At 50.0% G+C, this 21,868-nt stretch overlaps 1 protein-coding gene across 1 annotated transcript in view; it reads right to left on the reverse strand.

Moving 5' to 3' along the window:
* Positions 1-14,210, reverse strand: part of WNT9B (Wnt family member 9B) — a 35,394-nt gene extending 21,184 nt beyond the window's left edge. The window contains exon 1 of the mRNA XM_055257829.1: positions 14,075-14,210. Coding sequence (XP_055113804.1) covers positions 14,075-14,154 — 80 coding nt within the window. The 5' untranslated portion in view covers positions 14,155-14,210. The remainder of the gene's footprint in view (positions 1-14,074) is intronic.
* Positions 14,211-21,868: the final 7,658 nt, after the last annotated feature.

Genomic DNA, 21,868 nt, shown 5'->3' on the forward strand with positions numbered 1-21,868 from the left:
CCCTCCATCCCCACGAACCCACCCTGAGGACTGAATCTGGCCACACTTCCCCACTGGAGCCCACCCCACAGCCTCGTCCCCCACCCATCCCTGACTCAGAGAGGAAAGAGCCGGGTCCAGCTGTAGGCTTTGTCTCTCCAAGCACAGCCCCACTTCCTGTCTCACAGCTGCAGACCGGGCTGCCTGCAGGGGCTGGCATCAGGGAGACGTGCTCAGGGGCTAAGTGGGTAGTGAGCAGCTCGCATGACGAGCATGCTTTGCATCGCAATAATCCCCGGCATTTTAGAGTGTGGCTAGTTCAACATCTGTGAAGGAAATCCTTTCTCTTCTTCCTCCTGTCTCTCTCCCTCTCCACTCAGGCTCGGGCTGAAGCCAAGGAGAGGAAGACTTTTCCCCTGGCACGCAAGCATCAAGTGTCACAGTGGCTGTGGAGGGTCCCCGAAGTCATTCCTGCAAAGAAGGATCCATCACCTCTATGAGTCTGTGACTATAAATATCTCCCCCTGTTCCTAGGCTGAGTCCAAACGTACACCATTCAAATCATTATACGTTAGAGCTGGAGAAACCCTTTAAGGTCACCCGGCCCAGAAATTCTGCTCTGCTGGCTCCTGGAAGGTGTCCTGGAGGCTGTGCGGGGAAGGAGGGCAAGGGCGTGCCAAGTGTGCAGGTCTCTGGTGCCCCACAAGTTCATGCAAGATTGGTCATCCAAGGCGACCCACTGGCTTGGTAGCAGGGCTGAGTCTGTGGCCCAGGTCTCTTGATTACTTCCACCAAGCGTGGCGGTTTCTGCTTGCAGACCTAGCACGTCAGGGAAGCCAAATCAGCCATCACCACAGCAAGCATCTAAGGTGGTGAAAACGCAAGACAGCTAGGTTTTGAGGGAAGGAAGCCTGATCAGGACTCCTCTGACCCCCTGGGTGGCCCAAGGGTGGGCCCTCAGGATGGGAGAGAAAGACCCTCTGTTTAAAGGCTACTTTCTCTGGTCTGAAACTCAGTCTCTTCAGCAAAAAGTCAGGAATCAGGCTTACAGAAGTGGCCTACCTCTTCATAGTAAAATGTGAGAGTCTGATACAATACCAGTGCTTGAGAACATACTTGGCTAGATAGAGGGAAGATCAAGGGAGAGGGCCTGGTATGTGAAGAGAAGGAGTTGGGGGAGCTTGGTGTGGGGATGTAGAGGGTGTGGGGATGTAGAGGCAGTGGGTGGGAAGTTCAGGGAAAGTCAAATCATGGCTGAAACCGCACTCCTGGTGGCAAGTTCCTACCCAACCAGGGTACTGGGTGACTCTGGCTGGGTGACTCCAGCCAAGTTATTTAACCATGACGCGTTGACCAACTAACTAGCTTGACAGGCTCTTGAACGCACCCTGTCAAGCTAGTTAGTTGATCACCCTCTTCCCACGCACAGGCGGGCTCAGGCTGGGCTTGGGCCCTGGAAGGGCCAGGCCTCTGGGGAATGCCTTGTGTGTGACCCCCTCAATGATGAGGACAGTGCCATTGTTTGCACAGGCTCTAGGCAGAGATGTCCCATGCTGCAGATTCCACTTGTTCTCCTGCAGGCCCCACAGATGGCGCAGCTGTAGGGACAGCAGGAACCTCCCTGCCTGATCAAGGATCCACCCCCAGAGTAGTCTAGGACACCCCCTGGGATGGATGTAGTTGTGAGCGGCTTCCTTGGGAATAGAACCACTAGGACTGTCCTAAAGCCACAGCCAGCCAGGGCTGGAGTAAGAGGACCCTCCCCTCAGCCAGGCTAGTCTCTCCCTTGTCCCCTGCCATGTCTCAGTCTGACCTCCATGCTGTAACCTCTATTTGGGATACCTTCTCTCAGTCCAAAAGCCCTCATGGATCCCCTGGAACTTTTATAGCCACATCCTTTTTTAACACTTGATCACCCTGAGGTCCCAGACAGCTCTAGTATGCTGTGATGTTTGTTTGCCTCCTCCAGGAAGCCCTCCTTACTTGCCAGCCCCATCCCCCTCTAACCATCCTCTTTCTTTGTCTTCTCTCACTTTTGTGTATATAGTACCATCAGTTCTGCATGGCTGACACTTCTTTCTTCCTCTTCAAAGCTGTATCCTGTAAGCTCCTTGGCAGAGGCCATGGTTTTTCATACCCTGAGATCCATTCTTTCCCAGTCCAGATGCCTGCTCCTCCCAAGCGGATGCTCTACAGACACCTGCTGGCTGCATATTATGCCCCTTAGGTGTCTAACCCCACGCAAGGAGTGCAGCTCGGGGCTGTCCCTCAGCCTCCCTGCAGTCCCACCCTGCTGGCCTCGCTGTGGTCTTGTTCTCTGGCTGCAGAAGCTACCACCTAAGGCCCCTTCGCCAAACCTTCCCAAGCTGGGGCTGGGCAGGCTTTGGGAGGGCGTGGCTCTGGAGGAGGCTGCCTGTGGCCATGCCCTCCCTAGCCTGCGACTGATTGCTGGTGTATGCTCTCCCCAGTGCCAGATCTCGGGGCCATCCAGCCCTGGTCCTCAGCCCCTGTGGGGCCCTGTACCTTGGGGTATGAGAACCAGGCCGATTCCCTCTGAACCTCAGTTCCTGGGGAAGATCTGTGCTTGGGTAGCCTGGTGACACCCAGCGAGGACCAGCCAAGCAACTGGCCTGAGTCTTTGCTTAAAACTCAGCTTAGGCCGGGTGCACAGTGGCTTACGCTTGTAATCCCATCACTTTGGGAGGCTGAGGTGGGCGGATCACTTGAGGTCAGGAGTTTGAGACCAGCCTGGCCAGCATGGTGAAACCCCATCTCTACTAAAAATACAAAAAATTAGCCAGATGTGGTGGCAGACGCCTGTTGTCCTAGCTACTCGGGAGGCTGAGGCAGGAGAATCGCTTGAACCTCGGAGGCAGAGGTTGTAGTGAGCCAAGATCCTGCCACTGCACTCCAGCCCGGGCGACAGAGCAAGACTCCATCTCAAAAAAACAAACAAAACAAAAAGAAAACTCAGCTTGCACAACCTCTCGTGGTGACTTGGGCTCAAAGTTTGCCACAGGTTCACAAACCTTTATCCACAATTCCAAATTCCAGGAAACTCAGAAAACTACAAGTTTTTTTTTAACAATTGTGGTGAACTCATATGGTAGCAAGCCCTGACCCGAACCAGGGAGAACATTATGGTCTTTGTTTATCCCAACCTATAGATGTCTTCCTGCAAAATCAATAGAGTCTGATTACAGGTGCTGCCCTAGATCTTGCTAGAGGTGCTGTTAGCCACGGAATATACAATACATTACCTTTCTATACTTTTAATTTTTTAATTTTATTTTTTTCTGCCTCCCCTACCTCCTATACTACTTTTCTTTCTCTTTTATTTTTTTTTTGAGATGGAGTTTCACTCTCGTTGCCCAGGCTTAAGTGCAATGGCATGATCTCAGCTCACTGCAAACTCCGCCTCCTAGGTTCAAGCGATTCTCTTGCCTCAGCCTCCCAAGTAGCTGGGATCACAAGCAGCTGCCACCACGTCCAGCTATTTTTGTATTTTTAGTAGAGACGGGGTTTCACCATGTTGGCCAGGCTGGTCTCAAACTCCTGACCTCAGGTGATCCATCTGCCTCAGCCTCCCAAAGTGCTGGGATTACAGGCATGAGCCACCGCACCCGGCCTACTTTTCTAAAATTCAAAGAGAAATGTTGAATTCTGACAGCATCTGGCCTCAAAGGGATTGTAACATCAGGAAAAACAAACCCTTTGGTCTTGCCCTAAAACCAGCCTCTTGGAAGTTTCCAGGACTGACCAGAGCTTGGTAGTTGAAGTCTTTCTGGCTCTAAGACTCTTCACTCTCCTCTTCAGCCTTCATCTCTCCAATGAGGGGCCTGGGTGTGGAAGAGGCCACCCTATCCCCCCGGCTCATGTCTGCTGCTACCAGCATGCCATGAGGTGGTGGGTGTGGCTGATTTCTGGAGTCTGATGGGGATAAGTCTCTGCTCTCTGCTTTGTGTCCAGTTCCTATCCTGACAGAAGCCAGGCCATGGCTCTAAGTTGGCCAGGCCTAGGTGAGGTAGTATGTGCCCCAGAGAGCCCCATGGAGGCAGAAGATGAAGGAGTGAATGGGACAGGGCACAGAGGGAGATTCCAGGGGAAAGGAAGGGCCAGTGAAAGGGAGAGGGTGCTGCCCACCAAGACATTTACTGCAGACCAGGGAGCAACGCTAGGGACTGTGGGACTCAGCCAATAGCAGGGCCCCGAGGTCTCTCCTGAAGGAAACTGCAAGTGAATTGAAGACCTGAGCACCTGAAAAATTAGCTAATGAGCCAAGAGTTTGAGACACACAGGGCAAGACATACCCAGGACATGCGCCAAGTGCAGGGCCTGGGCCACAGGGTCGGGGCTCAGAGGGACAGAGCTGCCCTAAGGGGGCAGGTCTCCAGTTGGGGTTCCACTGCCAGCCTACAGCAGAGATGAAGAGGTTGGCTTGGATTCTGACAGTTTCCCCCCAACACTCGCACCTATAAATGAGGATAACCGGCCAGGTATGATGCCTTGGGCCTGTAATCCCAGCTACTCAGAAGGCAGAGGCAGGAGGACTGCTTGAGGCCAGGAGTTCGAGGCTGCAATGAGCTATGATCAAGCCATCGCACTCCAGTCTGGGTGACAGAGCAAGAACCTATCTCTCTAAAAATAAAAAAAAAAAGTGAAATTTTAAAATAAATGAGAATTATATCAGCACCTACCTCCTGGGTTGCCACAATATGAGGTGAAGTAATGCACATAAAGTGCTGAGCACAGAAAAGGCTGGGTTTGTTCTGAATTGTACAGTGGCTGGGATACAGGCACAGAGAAGAAGGAACAGATGTCACCACCAAAGACTCTTCTTAACTTGGGATGCTGTAGGGCAGATCACTAGATTTCTTGGAATCCTTATATAGAGATAGAATTTTAATACTTATATATACATTCATTTAACCCTTACAACAAGCCTAAGAGATCAAGATTAGCCCATTTTACAGATGAGAAAACTGGGGTCAGAATGGTTATCTGACTTGCCCTGGGTCAGTTAGTAAGTGGTAGACGGAGATTTGAACTCTGATCTGTGTGACCCCAAGCCCAGTGCCCCTTACACTATAACAGGGCCTTGGGCCATGTCCCATCCTGCTCATGCTGATGCCAGGGTGGGAGTCACCCTCACAGCACCTGGCCCACCTCCTCTTGAGCCCAACTTCCACCTGAGCACATAATCCCAAAGGCACCAGGACCTCTCTTCCTTAGGAGATTCCAGCCCGGGAGTCTGCCGGCCCCGCTTCCCTCCTCTCCTCCTTCCCGTCCTCAGCCACAGAAAGTCCACCATCATCCATTGAAGAGGTTAGGATGACTCTCAGCCCAACTCTGGAGCCCAGCTCCTCAGGGGTTACAGCTCAGCCAGGGACAAGCTGGCCTAAATTCCTTCCCAAAACACAATGATTCTTATCAGCGATGTTTGGCTTTCAATCCACCACCCCTAAAGCAGTAAAATTTCTTTTACCTTTTCTTCCCTCCAACTATGTTTTTCTCAGGCCCCAATTCAATTTCTAAAAATGTGTTTTTATTTTTATTAAAAATAAAAACAATACTATCTAAATACATAGAGCACATAGGAAAAATTTCTTTTTTAAAATTTTCAATGCCTGCACACTGAAAACTAGAAAACACTGCTGAGAGAAATTACAAAAGCTTTAAATAGAAAGATATGGCCTGTGTGCAAATCAGCAGACTCAATATTGTCAGAACGTCAGTCTTCCATGAATTGATGTATAGGTTCAATGAAATCCCAGTCAGAATCCCAGGAGGCTTTCATGTGGATATTGACGAGATACTACTAAATCTATGCCTAAATACAGTGACCCTGAATAGCCCATGCAATTTCGAAAAAATAGTGCACAGTTAGAGAATTTATAGTACTTTCAAGACTTACATAAAGCTATAGTAATCTAGGAATATAAAAGGCTTATTGGGGAAAAAATTTTTTAAGGCTACAGTAATCAAGGCTTGTATAGTATTGGCATAAGGATAGGCATATAGATAAATGAAACAGAATAGAGTGTCCAGAAATAGGCCCACACATATTGAATCAATTGATGAGCAACAAAGACGACAGTGGAGAAAACATCATCATTTCAACAAATGGCACTGAAACATGTGGACATTCATATGCAAAATAATAAGCTTGCCCCTTTCTCCGTGCTGTACACACTAGTTAACTCAAAATGAACCATAGACTTAAGAGTAAAAGCTAAAATTGGCTGGGTGTGGTGGCTCCCGCCTATAATCCCAGCACTTTGGGAGGCCGAGGCAGGTGGATCACCTGAGGTCAGGAGTTCAAGACCAGTCTGGGCAACATGGTGAAACCCCATCTCTACTAAAAATACAAAATTAGCTAGGCACAGTGGCAGGCGTCTGTACTTCCAGCTACTCGGGAGGCCGAGGCAGGAGAATCACTTGAACCCAGGAGGTGGAGGTTGCAGTGAGCTGAGATCATGCCACTGCACTCAAGCCTGGGCAACAAAAGGGAAATTCTGTCAAAAAAAAAAAAAAAGCTAAAATTATAAGCTTCTAGCTGTGGCTCATGCCCATAATCCCAGCAGTTTCAGAGGCTGAGGCAGGAGAATTGCTTGAGCCCAGGAGTTTGAGTCCAGCCTGAGCAACATAGCAAAACCCCATCTCTACAAAAAATAAAAAATTAGCTGGGCATGATGGCACACGCCTGTGGCCCCAGCTACTCAGGAGGCTGAGGCAGGAGGATCACTTGAGTCCAGAAGGTTGAGGCCATAGTGAGCTGTGATTGTGTAACACATTTAGTTTCCTTGTGAGAACTATTTACACCCATCCTACATGGCTCTGGAGGAATGGCTCTGAGGATCAGGTGAGAGAAGGGGTTGTATGAGAAAGTGATTTGTAAACTGCAATACTAGTTATTATGTTTTTATCACCATCAACAGACTTAGGCTCCAGGCTCACTCAAAAGCAGCAGAAGCAACTCTAGCCTGGAGGATGGAAAGAGATCATTTCTCCAAAAAAAAAAAAAAAAAAAGGAGAAAACATAGGAAGAAATCTTTGCAACTTTTGGGTAGGCAAAGATTTCTTGGGTAGGATACCAACAAAGCACAAACCATACAAGAAGAGGTTGATACACTGGACCATCAAAATTAAAAACATCCGCTCTTCATAAGACACCAATAAGAAAATGAAATGGCAAGTCATAGGCAGGAATAAAATATTACCAGTGCTTGTGACAAAGACTTGTATCCAAAATATGTAAAGAACTCTTAGGCCAAGGGGCTCACGCCTGTAATCCCAGCACTTTGGGAGGCTGAGGCAGGTGGATCACCTGAGGTCAGGAGTTCAAGACCAGCCAGGCCAACATGATGAAACCTTATCTCTACTAAAAATACCAAAATTAGCTGAGCATGGTGGCGCATGCCTGTAGTCCCAGCTACTTGGGAGGCTGAGCCATAAGAATTGCTTGAACCCAGGAGGTGGAGGTTGCAGTTAGCCAAGATCATGCCATTGTACTCCAGCCTGGGATACAGAGTGAGACTCCATCTCAAACAACAGCAACAACAACAAAATATATAAAGAACTCTTACAATTCAATAAGAAGACAAATAACCCAATGAAATGATATTCAAATGACCAATATACACATGGGAAAATGTTCAACACACCATTCATCAATGGGGAAATACAAATTAAAACCACAATGAGATACTACTACATACTTACAAAAATAGCCACAAGTTAAAACTGAGGCAGGAGAATTGCTTGAGCCCAGGATAGCTGACCATAGAATATGGAGCAACTGGAACTCTCATACATTACTGTGTAAAATGGTAAAACCACTCTGAAAAATGCCAATTCTATAAGTTATGCATATATCAATGATCTGATCCAACAATCCACTCCTAGACAGCTATCCAAGAGAAACGAAAACATGCACCCACAAAAAGAGATGTACGTGGATGTTTATACCAGCTTTATTTGGAATAGTCCAAAACTGCAAATAACCCAAATATCTTTTTTTTTTTTTTGAGACAGAGTCTTGCTCTGTTGCCCAGGCTGGAGAACAGTGGCACGATCTCGGCTCACTGCAACCTCTGCCTCCTGGGTTCAAGTGATTCTCCTGCCTCAGCGTCCTGAGTAGCTGGGATTAGAGGCATGCACCACCACCACCACACCCAGCTGATTCTTGTATTTTTAGTAGAGATGGGTTTTCACCATGTTGGCCAGGCTGCTCTCGAACTCCTGACCTCAAGTGATCTGCCCGTCTCGGCCTCCCAAAGTGCTGGGATTACAGGCATGAGCCACCACACGCAGCCAAAATAACCCAAATATCTATCAAGTGGGGAATGGATAAATAATTTGTGGTATAGCCATACAAAAGAATACTCAGCCATAAAAAGGAATTCGCTATTGCTATATTCAATGACATGGATGAATCTCAAAAGCTTTATGCTGAGCAAAATAATCCAAGCATAAGAGGCTATATACTCATGATTTCATGATATAAATTTCCAGAACAGGCAAAACTAACACATAGTGACTGAAAGCGGAGAAGTGGAGTAGCCGTGAGCTGGTGGGAGAGGGTTGATTGCAAAGGGGAACAAGGGATCCTTTAGGATGGTAGAAATGTTCCATGTAGTCATTGGAGTCACCACAAATGTGTTACAGAGGTGTATAATTTGTTAAAACCCACACTGTGCAATTTAAAATGCATGCATTGGCCAGCCGTGGTGGTGCACGCCCATAATTCTAGCACTTTGGGAGGCTGAGGTGGTTGGATCATCTGAGGTCAGGAGTTTGAGACCTGCTTGGCCAACATGGTGAAACCATGTCTTCACTAAAAATACAAAAATTAGCTGGGCGTGGTGGCGCACACTTGTCATCCCATCTACCTGAGAGGCTGAGGCAGGAGAATTTCTTGAACCGGGAGGCGGAGGCGGCAGTGAGCCGAGATTGCACCACTGCATTCCAGCCTGGGCGACATAGTGAGACTCCATCTCAAAAAAAAAAAAAAAAGAAAAAGAAAAAGCATGCATTTCGTTGTATATAACAATGATTTGGGGGGAAAATAAAGATTATGTTTTGTTTCTCCAATGGAATTATAGTAATGACACTTCCACCACCTGGGATGATGTTTAGAACCCCAGCAACCACTGAGAGTGAGCCTGGACTGAGCACTTAGCATGTATGTGCCAGACACCCTATCCAGCCCTTTCATTCATTGTTTCAATTAAGCCTCACCCTCACCTCTCAGATGGGTATTCTCATAACCCAAAGCTCAGCAAGGTTAAGACATTTGTCTAAAGTCACACAGTTAGCAACAGGCAAAGCTGGGATTCACTGTCTTGGGCTTTTTTTTTTTTTTTTTTTTTTTTTTTTTTTTTTTGAGACGGAGTCTCGCTCTGTCGCCCAGGCTGGAATGCAGTGGCGCAATCTCGGCTCACTGCAAGCTCCGCCTCCCAGGTTCACGCCATTCTCCTGCCTCAGCCTCTCCGAGTAGCTGGGACTACAGGCGCCCGCCACCACGCCCGGCTAATTTTTTGTATTTTTAGTAGAGACGGGGTTTCACCATGGTCTCGATCTCCTGACCTCGTGATCCGCCCGCCTCGGCCTCCCAAAGTGCTGGGATTACAAGCGTGAGCCACCGCGCCCAGCCTGTCTTGGGCTTTTATAAACTTCTCTGTACTGTCCCTAGAGAGGAAAGAAACTCAACCAGTGCAGAGGTCACACACTGAAGAAACATCACCAAAGTTAATTATGATTTAAAAACTTGCATCCACAGAAACTATTTCTAGTTACAACGCCATTGGGATAACTTAAAGACTGGATTGGGGGCCAGGCATGGTGGCTCACACCTATAAGCTCAGCACTTTGGGAGGTCGAGGTGGGTGGATCATTTGAGGTCAGGAGTTCCAGACCAGCCCGATCAACATGGTCTCTACTAAAAATACAAAAATTAGCCAGGCATGGTGGCACATGCCTGTAATCTCAGCTACTGGGGAAGCTGAGGCGGAAGAATCTCTTGAACTTGGGACGTGGAGGTTGCAATGAGCGGAGATCGCACCATTGCACTCCAGCCTGGGTGACGGAGTGAGACTCTGTCTCTAAATAAATAAATAAATAGACTGGATTGGGTAACTGGGCCTGTCTTGTGCCCAGCTCATCACATAATGCAGTGCATTTTCATTTATACAACATCACTGAAGTTAACATTTGTGGAATTCCTAGGCATTCAAAGCCAAAATAAAAACTCTTCAGCAATCCTAGACCTTCAGAGCCAGGATCAGCCCTGTTAGCATTAGGGAACCTTAGCACCTCCAGGTGCTGCTGACCTTGGAGATGAGTGACTTGATCAGGGACAACACAGAGAGTGTCCCAGAGCCAGGACTAGCTTGGCCCCTCACCTCTGGTCCGCCTCCTGTCCCACTGCCATCATGCTGTTCTGTGAGCCAAACTGACAGTCTAGCAGGGGTCAGTGCATCCCGTCTCACTACTGAGGACAGAAAAGAATGTGTGGCCTTATCCATCTCACTACAGCCAAGAGGGTCTAAAAGAGTCAATTAAGCAGGGAAGGGAGGCTCCCTCCACCCTCACCCCCTGCGGCCTCTCTGCAGCCACTGCTGCCCTGGGGGGAATCATACTGTCTTAGCATTGGAGGCTGTCCCTGTAGGTTGAAGGGCCCAGACTGGAAGCAGGACATGGTTTCTATTCAGCCGCCCCCACCAATTCGCTGTGTGACATTGGGTGACTGACTGAACCTTTCTGACCTTCAGATTCCTTGTGGGAACTATTTACACCCATCCTACATGGCTCTGGAGGAATGGCTCTGAGGATCAGATGAGAGAGGCGGCTGTATGAGAAAGTGATTTGGGCTGGGCGTGGTAGCTCATGCCTGTAATCCCAGCACTTTGGGAGGCCCAGGCAAGTGGATCACCTGAGGTCAGGAGTTCGAGACTAGCCTGCCCAACATGGTGAAACCCCATCTCTATTAAAAATACAAAAATTAGCGGGGTGTGGTAGGGGGCACCAGTAATCCTAGCTCTCGGAAGGCTGAGGCAGGAGAATTGCTTGAGCCCAGGAGGTGGCGGTTGCAGTGAGCCGAGATCACGACACTGCACCCAGCCTAGGTGCAGCAAGACTCCATCTCAAAAAAAGAAAAAAAGTGATTTGTAAACTGCAATACTAGTTATGTTTTTTTTTTTTTTTTATCACCATTAACAGAATTAGGCTCTAGGCTCACTCAAAAGCAGCAGAACCAACAGCTGGCTCACTGTGGTTTGGGGTTGTGGGGGTTGCCTCATCTGAAAAATTGGGATAATAATACATGCTGCTTGAAGCAGTGAGTTTTGGACCCGAGATCTTTCTGGGGTCACTTCCAGCTCTGAAGTCTCTGATTCTATGATTTCAAAGAGCCCAAGAAGATCGGCCTCACCTGCCCTCCTGATGTTTGCATATTCTCTTATTAGGATGCCAAAGCACTTCGTGTTATAATCAAATGCAAATGACTGCGGAGGAAGAAGCACTTTGCCTCACTTTCCCACTACAGTGTAGATGACTGATACCAGATTCCTCCCAGACAGCGAATGCAGATGGGAAGCTGGGAAACCTGGTCTGAGTCACCAGAGGGTTTCTTAACTGAGAGCTCAGGCTGAATCCTGTCTGTTCCCTGAGACCAAACACTTAACATCACGAGGCCCCAGTTTTAGCTGATTCTCTGAGCATCTGTCCTGCTCCCCAGATTGGGATGGTGGTGTCTTTTGTGTCTTTTGTCAGCTCTTTCCAGCTGGGCTCCTGACCTGGAAGAGGTGGCTCCGATACTCATCCCTCTCAGCCCTAACCCAGGCCTATTTGACCATCTCACCTGTCATTTTCAAGGCTGCTCCATGCTCAGTTCCCTCAAAATTCTAACCCCATGCACTGCTGAGAACACCTTTCCCTTCCAATACAGCAGCTAGGGTGGTCCTCCTGGAACCCCTCTCCTCTCATCTCACCTGACTCTTGCCCCATTTCCAACCATAAAAACCAAGCAAACAAATGAATTGTGGAAATGAGCCAGTGTATAAGAAGATATAGGTACCATTTGTCCCATCCCTTTCCATTCCAGCTCAGAAAACTGTTAGGGCCAGGACATCAAGATTCTATACCTGGTTTCCTTAATGAAAACAAACTAGCCAGGCCTGGTGGCTCATACCTGCAATCCCAGCACTTTGGGAGGCTGAGTTGGGCAGATTGAGGTCAGGAGTTCTAGACCAGCCTGGCCAACATGGTGAAACACCGTCTCTACTAAAAATACAAAAATTAGCTGGGCATGATGGCACGCTCCTATAGTCCCAGCTACTCAGGAGGCTGAGGCAGGAGAATTGCTTGAACCCAGGAGATGGAGGTTGCAGTGACTCAAGATCACATCACTGCACTCCAGCCTGGGTGACAGAGGGAGACTCTGTCTTAAAAAAAAAAAAAAAAAAAAAAAAAAAAAAGTCACTAGCATTAGTTGAGCACTTATTGCACGCTAGACACTGTCCTAAGTGCTTTACGTGTACTAGCTCAATCCTCTTATAAAATAGGCAGTAATCTTCATTTTACAGATTGAGAGACTGAGAGACAGAGAGGTTAAGTGACTTGGCCAAGAGCACCCCTAGCAAGTGGCAAGACTGACCCCAGAGTATATGCCCTAGTGATGATGACATCCTGCCTGCCAAGGGAACAACCATTCCTTCAAGCCTGAAATCTTCGGGAAACAAACAAGTTGTGCACTGCTGTTGGGGTGGATCGCAAAAGGATCAGTCATATCAAGTTCAGCCCCTTCTTTGTACAAAAGGAAAAAGTGAGGCCCAGAGACTTAGTGGTCTTCCCATGTCATTAGTAAGCTGAGCCCAGAGCTAGGGTCTGGGACGATACCCTCCTCCACAGCCCAGACATGTTTTCACCAGGGGTCATGACCTGGAAATTAGCCCACAGCCCTTACTCCAACCTGTGCAGAACTTCTCAGACCTTTACACACCTCTCCTTGGCTACTTCTTCAAAGCAGCCTCTAGCAGGTCACTTGCTTGGTGTTTTCTGGCCTTTGCTGTATATACTCAGACTGTAAGCCTCCTATTGATTTGGGGTGAAGATTTTAAAAGGAGGCAAGGCTTAAAGTAACAGGCTGTACATATTGGAGTTGGCTTTGCGTGGAGGGTGGGAAGGTGCCTTCTTACCCATGATACCTGCCCTCATCCCTCACCAAATCCCTGCAATTCAGGGTCAGAGAAGAAGGGACTTGGAAACAATTGCCCTATAACTTTTGCTCCAAACATTCCCCTCATAGTTCCTGTCCGTCTCTCTCTCCAGTGTCACCCCCCACTGTGATCCTCCTTTTCCAACCATGTACACACACACACACACACACACACACACACACACACACTGTGGGCCCTCTCACTCTTTCCAGTATTCTCCTGAGAAATCACCCCATGTCAGGTCTGAGATGTGGTCGCATTTCCCCAGCGCACGGTTCCTTCCTGCGTCTCCAGCTGGCGCTCTCACGGTCCGAGGCTTCCCCCATTCTCCCTGGACCCCATTCTCCCTGGACGCGCACGATCATCTGCCCCGAGACCGGGAACAGCCCGTCCCACCCATCCACCCAGCCCTCTCGGTCTCCGCTCCGCAGGGCGAAGGCGGAGGGTGGGGAAGGAGTCCGAGGCAAGGACGACTCGACGGAGGCCAGGATGGCGGCAGACGGGGCACCGGCGTGAGGATCCCGAGAGGGCATCAGAGAGCGGGACTGGCGCCTGAACGGGCGGGGCCAAGGCAGACGGGGCCAGGGTCCGAGGCGTGCGCAGAGTCCGAGACCCGGCGGGATGAGGAGAGCGGCGGCGGAGGGGACCAGAGACTCGGACACTGAACAGGGCGATGGATTCGGAGCCGGGGAAGCCGGAGACCGAGCTCAGGGCACGAACTCCGACTGCGAAGTGGGCTGGGTCTCGCCGGGCTAGGGTCTGAGTTCGAGACCTCGGCGGGGCCAAGGACAGCGGGAGGGAAAAATGGGCCCAGCTGTAGCGGAGGAGGGAGAGGCAGGCAGGCTGGGGAGCGGGCGGGGGGCGCGGCGGGCACTGACCCGAAGTAGGAGGCGGCGGCGGCGGTGGGCAGCGCCAGCAGGCAGAGCCCGGCCAGGGCCAGCGCAGGCGGGGGGCGCATGGTGCTGGCGGCGCGGCGCCCTCTAGCATCTCCTCGCGCCGCTCAAGCTCGCAGCTCCGCCACCACCCGCCCGCGGGACTTTAAACCCGGGTGGGGCGGGGCAGGGGGCGCTGGGAAAGGAGGAGATTGGGAGGCTCCCCAGCCCGGGCGGCGCGCCCCCCGTCCCATTGGCCCCGCCGCCCTCGCCCCGCCCCGTCGCGGGTGGGGCAGCCGCCCCCATTGCCCCGCCCTCCGGCCCCAGGTGAGCGCTCACCTGGCTCCGCGCCCGCCCGAGGTCGCGGTGGCTGAACGTGAGGCCCCCCGGGCTTGGAGAGGCGGGGAGGAGGGTACGAGGCGGGGACGGAGGAGATTCTGCCTCTCGGGGTGGGGCAGAGGCAAACGCAATGGCTTCTCCGAGGTAGAGAAAGTGGAGGGGTAGGAGGAGGGACACATCTGGAGTCGGTGGAAAACCCGAGTCCTTGTCCGCCCTCCTGCCTGGCAAGTGCGGGTCTCTTCGCTGCAGCCCCCAGACTCAGGGCAGGGCCGGGTCCTGGCGCAGAACCACTCTCTGGAAGCGGGGGAAATGCATGTCCAATGGCTCGGGGGACCCTGTTGCAAGGCAGAGTCTTGGTCAGAGGGGAGAGAGGAAAGGGCGCCCCGTTTTTAAACGGGAGAGTGACTGTCACCGGCGAGGCGCGCAGCGTGGGCCTCCGTGGGCTTTTGACAAAATGCTGCTGATGTTCCCCAGCGCAGAAATCCAGAGTGGACAGTGGGGCAGACAGAGCCCTGCGGGAGGAGGGACCCACTTTCCAAGGTGTGTAGATGCCAGAATCTCTGGTAGATAGGATGGGAACTTCAAGTGTTGGGCCCCAAAGTTCTGTTTTGCTTATCATTTTTAAAAGTTTAACCCCAATTTCTGCTGCGAAGGTGCAGAGATCAAAGCAGCGGGTGGTACCTGTCTAGAAAGGAGACATACAACCAATGACCCAAGTGAGATTTAAAATGTTTTTGAGAGTCTCGAACACTGGGTCAAATCAAGCAAAACAAAATATAGCTTGCAATGAATGTCAAGATCTGCATGTAAAGTTTCCAAAAACTCAGCCATGCGTAGGGAACATCAAGTGACCGCGACCTTGGCTTTTCAGTGGACACCAACATGGTAGGAGGCTGGGACAGGTGTTGGGAAGATGGTGGCTACCGCGTTAGGTGGCATTAACAGAGGAAGCCCCCACCTCTTTGAGCCTCTTTGAGCTCAGTTTCTCTGTCAAATGAGCGCAGTGATTAGATGATCCGATGATTCCTAACAGCTCTGCCAGCCCTATCAAATCCCATGGTTCTACTTATTGAGGCCACATGGCCCAATGTAATGTGCAGAGACCTGGAGTCAAATCACGTAAGTTATGAGCCCCATATGAAATATGGATGATGAGAAATATCTAACAGGATTTTTGTGCAGGTAAGATGTTAAATGCTGGCCAGGCACGTTGGCTCACGCCTGTAATCCCAGCACTTTGGGAGGCCGAGGTGAGAGGATCACCTGAGGTCAGGAATTGGAGACCAGCCTGGCCAACATGGTGAAACCCTGTCTCTACTAAAAATACAAAGACATTAGCCGGGCGTGGCGGTGCATGCCTGTAATCCCAGCTACTCGGGAGGCTGAGGCAAGAGAATCGCTTGAACCTGGAAGGTGGAAGTTGCAGTGAGCCGAAATCACGCCATTGCACTCTGGCCTGGGCAATAGGACGGGACTCCATCTCAAAAAAAAAAAAAAAAGATGTTAAATGCCTAGCAGGTGCCGGCACCTAATATCAGTGATCGTTATACCTGCAGGCAGGACCGGGGTGTGATGGTGTTTACAACTGGTTCTCAAGGAGGGTTGATGGTGGTCTGATTTGTATCATTTGTTAATCTCTGTGCCTTAAATATTCCCATCATGACTGACTTCATGCCACCAATGTGGCATCATTTCTGATCACTGGAGTTAGGAAGAGATGTGCACAGGTAGCCCTGCAGGCCAGCTGGACCCAGCTCCAGCATATCACTGGTAAGACTTTGAACCATGATCACAGAAGCTAGAGGATGAGGGGCCTGAGCTGGACCAGTGTGAGTCAGAGAGAAGGAAGAGCCATGGACTGGGGTGGCAGATAGACCCCACCAGGCCCTAGCCACACCCCCTAGGCAGGTGAGGATGGAGTGGGTTCGGCTCAGGCTGCCCAGCTGCTCCCCCTGTTCTCATGCCCCTAAGCACACACAAGCATGCTTGTGCATGGAGAAGGCAGGGCACATTCTCCCAAAGTGACACCTTTTCAAAATTTCATGAAAGTTACATGTTGATGTCTGATGGGTAAGCCTATGAATCAGAGACTGGAAGAAGCACCCAAGACTCGATGGAGACATCAGTGGCTGGAGAGTGAGAAACACAAGGAAAATATTTAGATGGATGCTCTCGAATCCTTGCCAGCCAATGGCATGGCCCCACCCTTGGGCTCCCTTCTCCTGATGTTAGAACTGTACCAGGTTTCTGTCTGCTGGGGTGCCTCCCAGCTTGCCCATGGAGGCTTCAGAGTTCTGCTTCTGTCTTTTTGGCCAATAAGGCTGCACAGAACTGCCCAGATAATAGCTCCTTCTTGCTAATAATAATAATTCCACAGCAGCTCCTGTGTACCAAGCTGTGTGTGTGTGTGTGTGTGTGTATGTGTGCACACACACACATGTGCCGGGCCTGGCTCACAATCTCACTAAAGCCTCAAGCCCTCTGGGAGGCTGGGACAATCATAACCCCATTGCACAGATGAAAAAACAGAGGCTGGGAGAGCTTACGTAGCAAGTGTAGGTGGGCCAGCTGTAGTGGAGGCAGGAATTGAGCCCAGCCCTAGCCCAGCAATACTGTCAGTACTGGCTGTGGCTCATGATTGGCCGTGGCTGGCTCAGAACTGCCCAGGCACAGCCTGACTCACAGACACCTTTGCATTATACATCCTTACAGAGCATTGTGTACCTCCTAAGTGTCCATCCCCAAGGGGCTTATAGCCTGGAGGGGGAGATGGCAGTGAAAACAGATCATCCCTGCAATTGTGATATTATAGGATCCCTGAGGAAGGACATGAAGAGCAGCCCTTGGGACCTATAGCCTGTGCCATAAATGATTTGTTGCTCTGCCACCTTCCCTCTGCCCTGTGGGCTCAGGGCCGGCCTGAGTTTCACTTCTCCCTGTGTCTCCAGAGCCTGGCACAGGTCCCAGCACACAGCAGGTACTCAGGAAACAAGTGTTGTTTTCAGCTTATAACCCTGGTTTGTGGCCTTTTTATGGCTTTAAAGATGTAAAGTATCATACAAACACATGTGTGCTGATGGAAGCACTCCTTCCTGGGCTTGGACACAGGCTCCATGGGGCAGACACACTACAGCCCAAGTCCAGGCATTTGGTGACACACAGATCCCCACTGCTCGCCCACGGGTGTCTACATTCCTGGGCAGCCCCACAGCTGGTCCTGGGTCCACACGTTCACACAGGTATGCAAGAGAAGCATTCTTAGATATCCACATGCAGCTACCTGTCTCCATTAACCAGCCCAAGGCAGCCAGCGCTCAGGGCTGGAGCCCTCTCCTCCTCTTGTGCACACACGCATGTGCACACACACACACTTTGGAAATCACAAACATGATGAGGCTGAAAGCTTTGCTATGGCCACATCAAATCTAGCTCCAGGATGTCTGCAGACCTCTCCTTCCTCTTCCCGGCACCTGCCTCCAGGCCAGCCCACCCTGCCTGAAGCAAACCCTCAGGAACCATCCGCCTTTGGTTGGCTCCATATCTCCTGTGCCTCCCAAGTGGAAATGCAGCTTCCTAGGATGGCTCTCTCCTCTAATCTCCCTCAAACTGCACTGGAAATGAACTCTGGACCCAACAGGAAGTGGAACAGATGATGCCCCAGCAGCTCTGAGGGAAGGTGTCCATGCTGACCTAACACACAGCTGCCCAGGAGGGCTGGTCCTGGGGAGCCCAGACAGGACTGGTGTGGGTGTGGGCTCACCTGTCCCTCTCCCTGTCCTTCCCCATCCTCCCTGTGACCTGGCCTTCTTGTCATAGCCTTATGATGACTGGCTGTGTCCTGACCACTCCCATCAGTCCTAGCCCCACATATTTGAACTATATTGGCAATGCCCTTGCAACATTCCACTAGCATTGACTCTGGAGCACTGTGAGGTAATATGTGGGCCATGATTGTCCCCATTATACAGATGAGGGCACTAAAGTCCAGAAAGATGAATGACTTCCTCAAGGTCATATAATTCACTGGCTCTCGGGGATGGGAGACTTGATTTTTCTGGAACACCAGACTGAAATAGGACTGAAGCTGAGTGGGGGAAAGTGGGCTTCAGAATCCCCTCCAAGGAACTCACAGACATGCCCGAAAATGACAAAAAAAAGGGGACAAAGAAGGACACCAAAATGTTAACAGTGGCTGCCTTGGAGGTTGGGAGTGTGGGTAAGAAACATTTTTATCCTCCTTGCATTTTCCTAGTTTTCTATGACAAGCATGTTTGACATTTGTAATGAAAAAAATTACTGAAAGTGGGGAGGAGACAAATACATAACAATAAATCTCCCATGGTGGAACTTTAAGCATTTGCAGGAAAGGTATTTGGGAGCGGCAGGGCAGTATTTCTGGACTGGAGTCCTCTGTGACCTTCACTCATCTGTCCTTCTGCGGGAAGGGCCCCTGTTCTATCTTGGGGAGCTCACTCCAGAGCTGGCAGAGCTCACCACTCCCCATGGCACTTCAAGTTCGAGGCCTTCTCACTTCTGTTCCTCCTCCCTCCCTCTTCTTCCTCACAGAACACTTTGAATTGTGTTGTGAGGAAGGTGTGGGACAGACCTTCTCTTGTCCCTTGCCTGTCCAAGACCATTCTCCAGCCCTTTATCCAGCAGCGTCTTTGAGTTCAGCCAAGGCAGGCTGAATGCAGAGAAGCAGCCCTTTGGTGTCCCTCCACCCAGCCATGCTTCTGTGGCCAAGGGCAGAAGCACCTTGACTGACAACTCTTGCCTCTGTTCACTCCCCACATTAGTTCTACAACCCTTATGGGCACAACTGTACTTTGTGCCAGTGCCTATGTTGATATACACTGTCCTTGAGTTTGGGAAATTAGGCATCCCTGCTATGTGTAGATTGCAGACACCTCAAGATCTGAGACCCTGTCCCCTGTTTCTTTTCTATCCCATACTTCCTCCCATAGTGGTACTGAGTTTCAGCCCACAGTAAAAAGATTGTTAAATAACTGAATTAATGAATGCATAACTGAATGAATAAACATTGGACCGTGGAAGGTCAGACCTGACTTATTGATGGCTACAAACCCTGCCCCTGATTTTATAATGTTCATGAGAGACAGGATGAGCCATCTGTACTGACATGGTTGAAACTAGCAGGAGTGCTTTGAGCAGTCCAGTTCTGTCTAGTAGTTATAGGTAAGTAAGTAGTGACCTGGAGGGGAAATCTCAATTTCAGATAACATGGCCAGGCGCGGTGGCTCACGCCTATAATCCCAGCACTTTGGGAGGCTGAAGTGGGTGGAGCACCTGAGATCAGGAGTTCAAGACCACCCTGGCCAACATGGCAAAACCCCATCTCTGCTGAAAATACAAAAATTAGCTGGGCATGGTGGCAGGTGCCTGTAATCCCAGCTACTCAGATGGCTGAAGCAGGAGAATCGCTTGAACTCAGGAGGCAGAGTTTGCAGTGAGAGGAGATTGCACCACTGCACTCTAGCCTGGGGAACAGCGAGATTTGATCTCAAAAAAAAAAAAAGCCAGCACAGTGGCTCACACGTGTAATCCCTGCACTTTGGGAGGCCAAGGTGGTTGGATCACGAGGTCAGGAGTTTGAAACCAGCCTGGCCAAGATGGTGAAACCTATCTCTACTGAAAATACAAAAATTAGCCGGGTGTGGTGGTGGGCACCTGTAGTCCCCAGCTACTCGGGAGGCTAAGGCAGGAAAATCGTTTGAACCCAGGAGGCAGAGGTTGCAGTGAGCCGAGATTGTGCCACTGCACTCTAGCCAGGGTGACAGAGCAAGACTCTGTCTCAAAACAAAACAAAACAAAATTCAGATAACTCACTCCATTGTCCCTGTAAGTCGACTCATGTATGTCAGGTGACATATATATCCAAGCTCTGTTTGGGCACTGGGCTCACCGTGAATATAACCCCCACCCCAGCCCTGGTTACCACTTCCAGGAGCATAGAATACAGTGAGCCGACCTGGAGACCAGGAGATGGCTGGGCAAGTGGCACGGAGCAGCGGGGCATTCTGTTTTCAACCACTGTGAAGTTCCCTGTGGGCAAAGCACTAGTGAAAGACTCTACATTGGGGTGTTTTACAACAGAAAGGCATTCCACACAGGACACAGCTATGGATACTGCTCAAAAGAAGGAGGAAGGAGACCGGGCACTGTGGCTTATGCCTGTAATCCAAGCACTTTGGGAGGCCGAGGCGAGTGGATCACCTGAGGTCAGGAGTTCCAGACCAGACTGGTCAACATGGTGAAACCCCATCTCTACTAAAAATACAAAAAATTAGCCAGGTGTGGTGGTGCATGCCTGTAGTCCCAGCTACTTAGAAAGCTGAGGCAGGAGAATTGCTTGCACCTGGGAGGCGGAGGTTGCAGTGAACAGAGATCCCACCATTGCATTCCAGCCCTGGGGCAGCAAGAACAAAACTCCATCTCAAAAAAAAAAAAAAAAACAGAAAGAAGAAAGAGGAAGGAAGGAAGGGAAGGAGGGAGGCAAGAAAACAACTTTCTTAGGGAATAGAAGTTTAAAAATATGCCGTAATTTGCTATAAATAACATCCTATAGATTTGGGTCTGCACAGAGGCATTCTCAACATCTTTTAGTTTGTTTTCATCTGAGTAAGTTCTTGCTCTCTAAACTCTCTAAAAAGAAGGATGAGAGGAAAGGGGTCCCATCCTGAAGTTCATAGGTGCCTAGAGGAATGCAATCCTTTGCAGTTAGTTTTAGGAATCAGCCACCACCAGACCATTTCCTCCAGGTCATATTATCAGAACTGCAGGTACCAATAAGTTTACAGGAAGTGCTCATTAACCATGTCCTGACTGGTAGACAGTTGGACCACATCATATTTTCCTGAACTCATGGTAGGACTGCAGTGGCCCAGCTAGATATTTTTCTTTAAACAAAGGAGAGACCCAAACCTTGGTTTATCTCTGGGAAGCAGTAAGCTGAGGCTTAACTTATCAAAAAACAAAAAAAAAAAAAAAAAAAGGCCAGGCGCGGTGGCTCAAGCCTGTAATCCTAGCACTTTGGGAGGCCGAGGTGGGCGGATCACGAGGTCAGGAGTTCGAGACCATCCTGGCCAACATAGTGAAACCCTGTCTCCACTAAAAATACAAAAAAAAAAAAAAAAAAAATTAGCAGGGAGTGGTGGCGGGCGCCTGTAGTCCCAGCTACTCGGGAGGCTGAGGCAGGAGAATGGCGTGAACTCGGGAGCCGGAGCTTGCAGTGAGCCGAGATGGTGCCACTGCACTCCAGCTTGGGGGACAGAGCCAGACTCTGTCTCAAAAAAAAAAAAAAGGTGGCTAACTCTACCTCACTGCATATTTTCTATTTTATATAAAGTATAGGCTGGATACAGTGGCTCATGCCTATAATCCTAGCATTCTGGGAGACTGAGGCAGGAGGTTTGCTTGAGGCCAGGAGTTCAAGACCAGCCT

This window comes from Symphalangus syndactylus, chromosome 20, assembly GCF_028878055.3.
Source record: "Symphalangus syndactylus isolate Jambi chromosome 20, NHGRI_mSymSyn1-v2.1_pri, whole genome shotgun sequence".
In the NCBI taxonomy this organism is placed as follows: Eukaryota; Metazoa; Chordata; class Mammalia; order Primates; family Hylobatidae; genus Symphalangus; species Symphalangus syndactylus.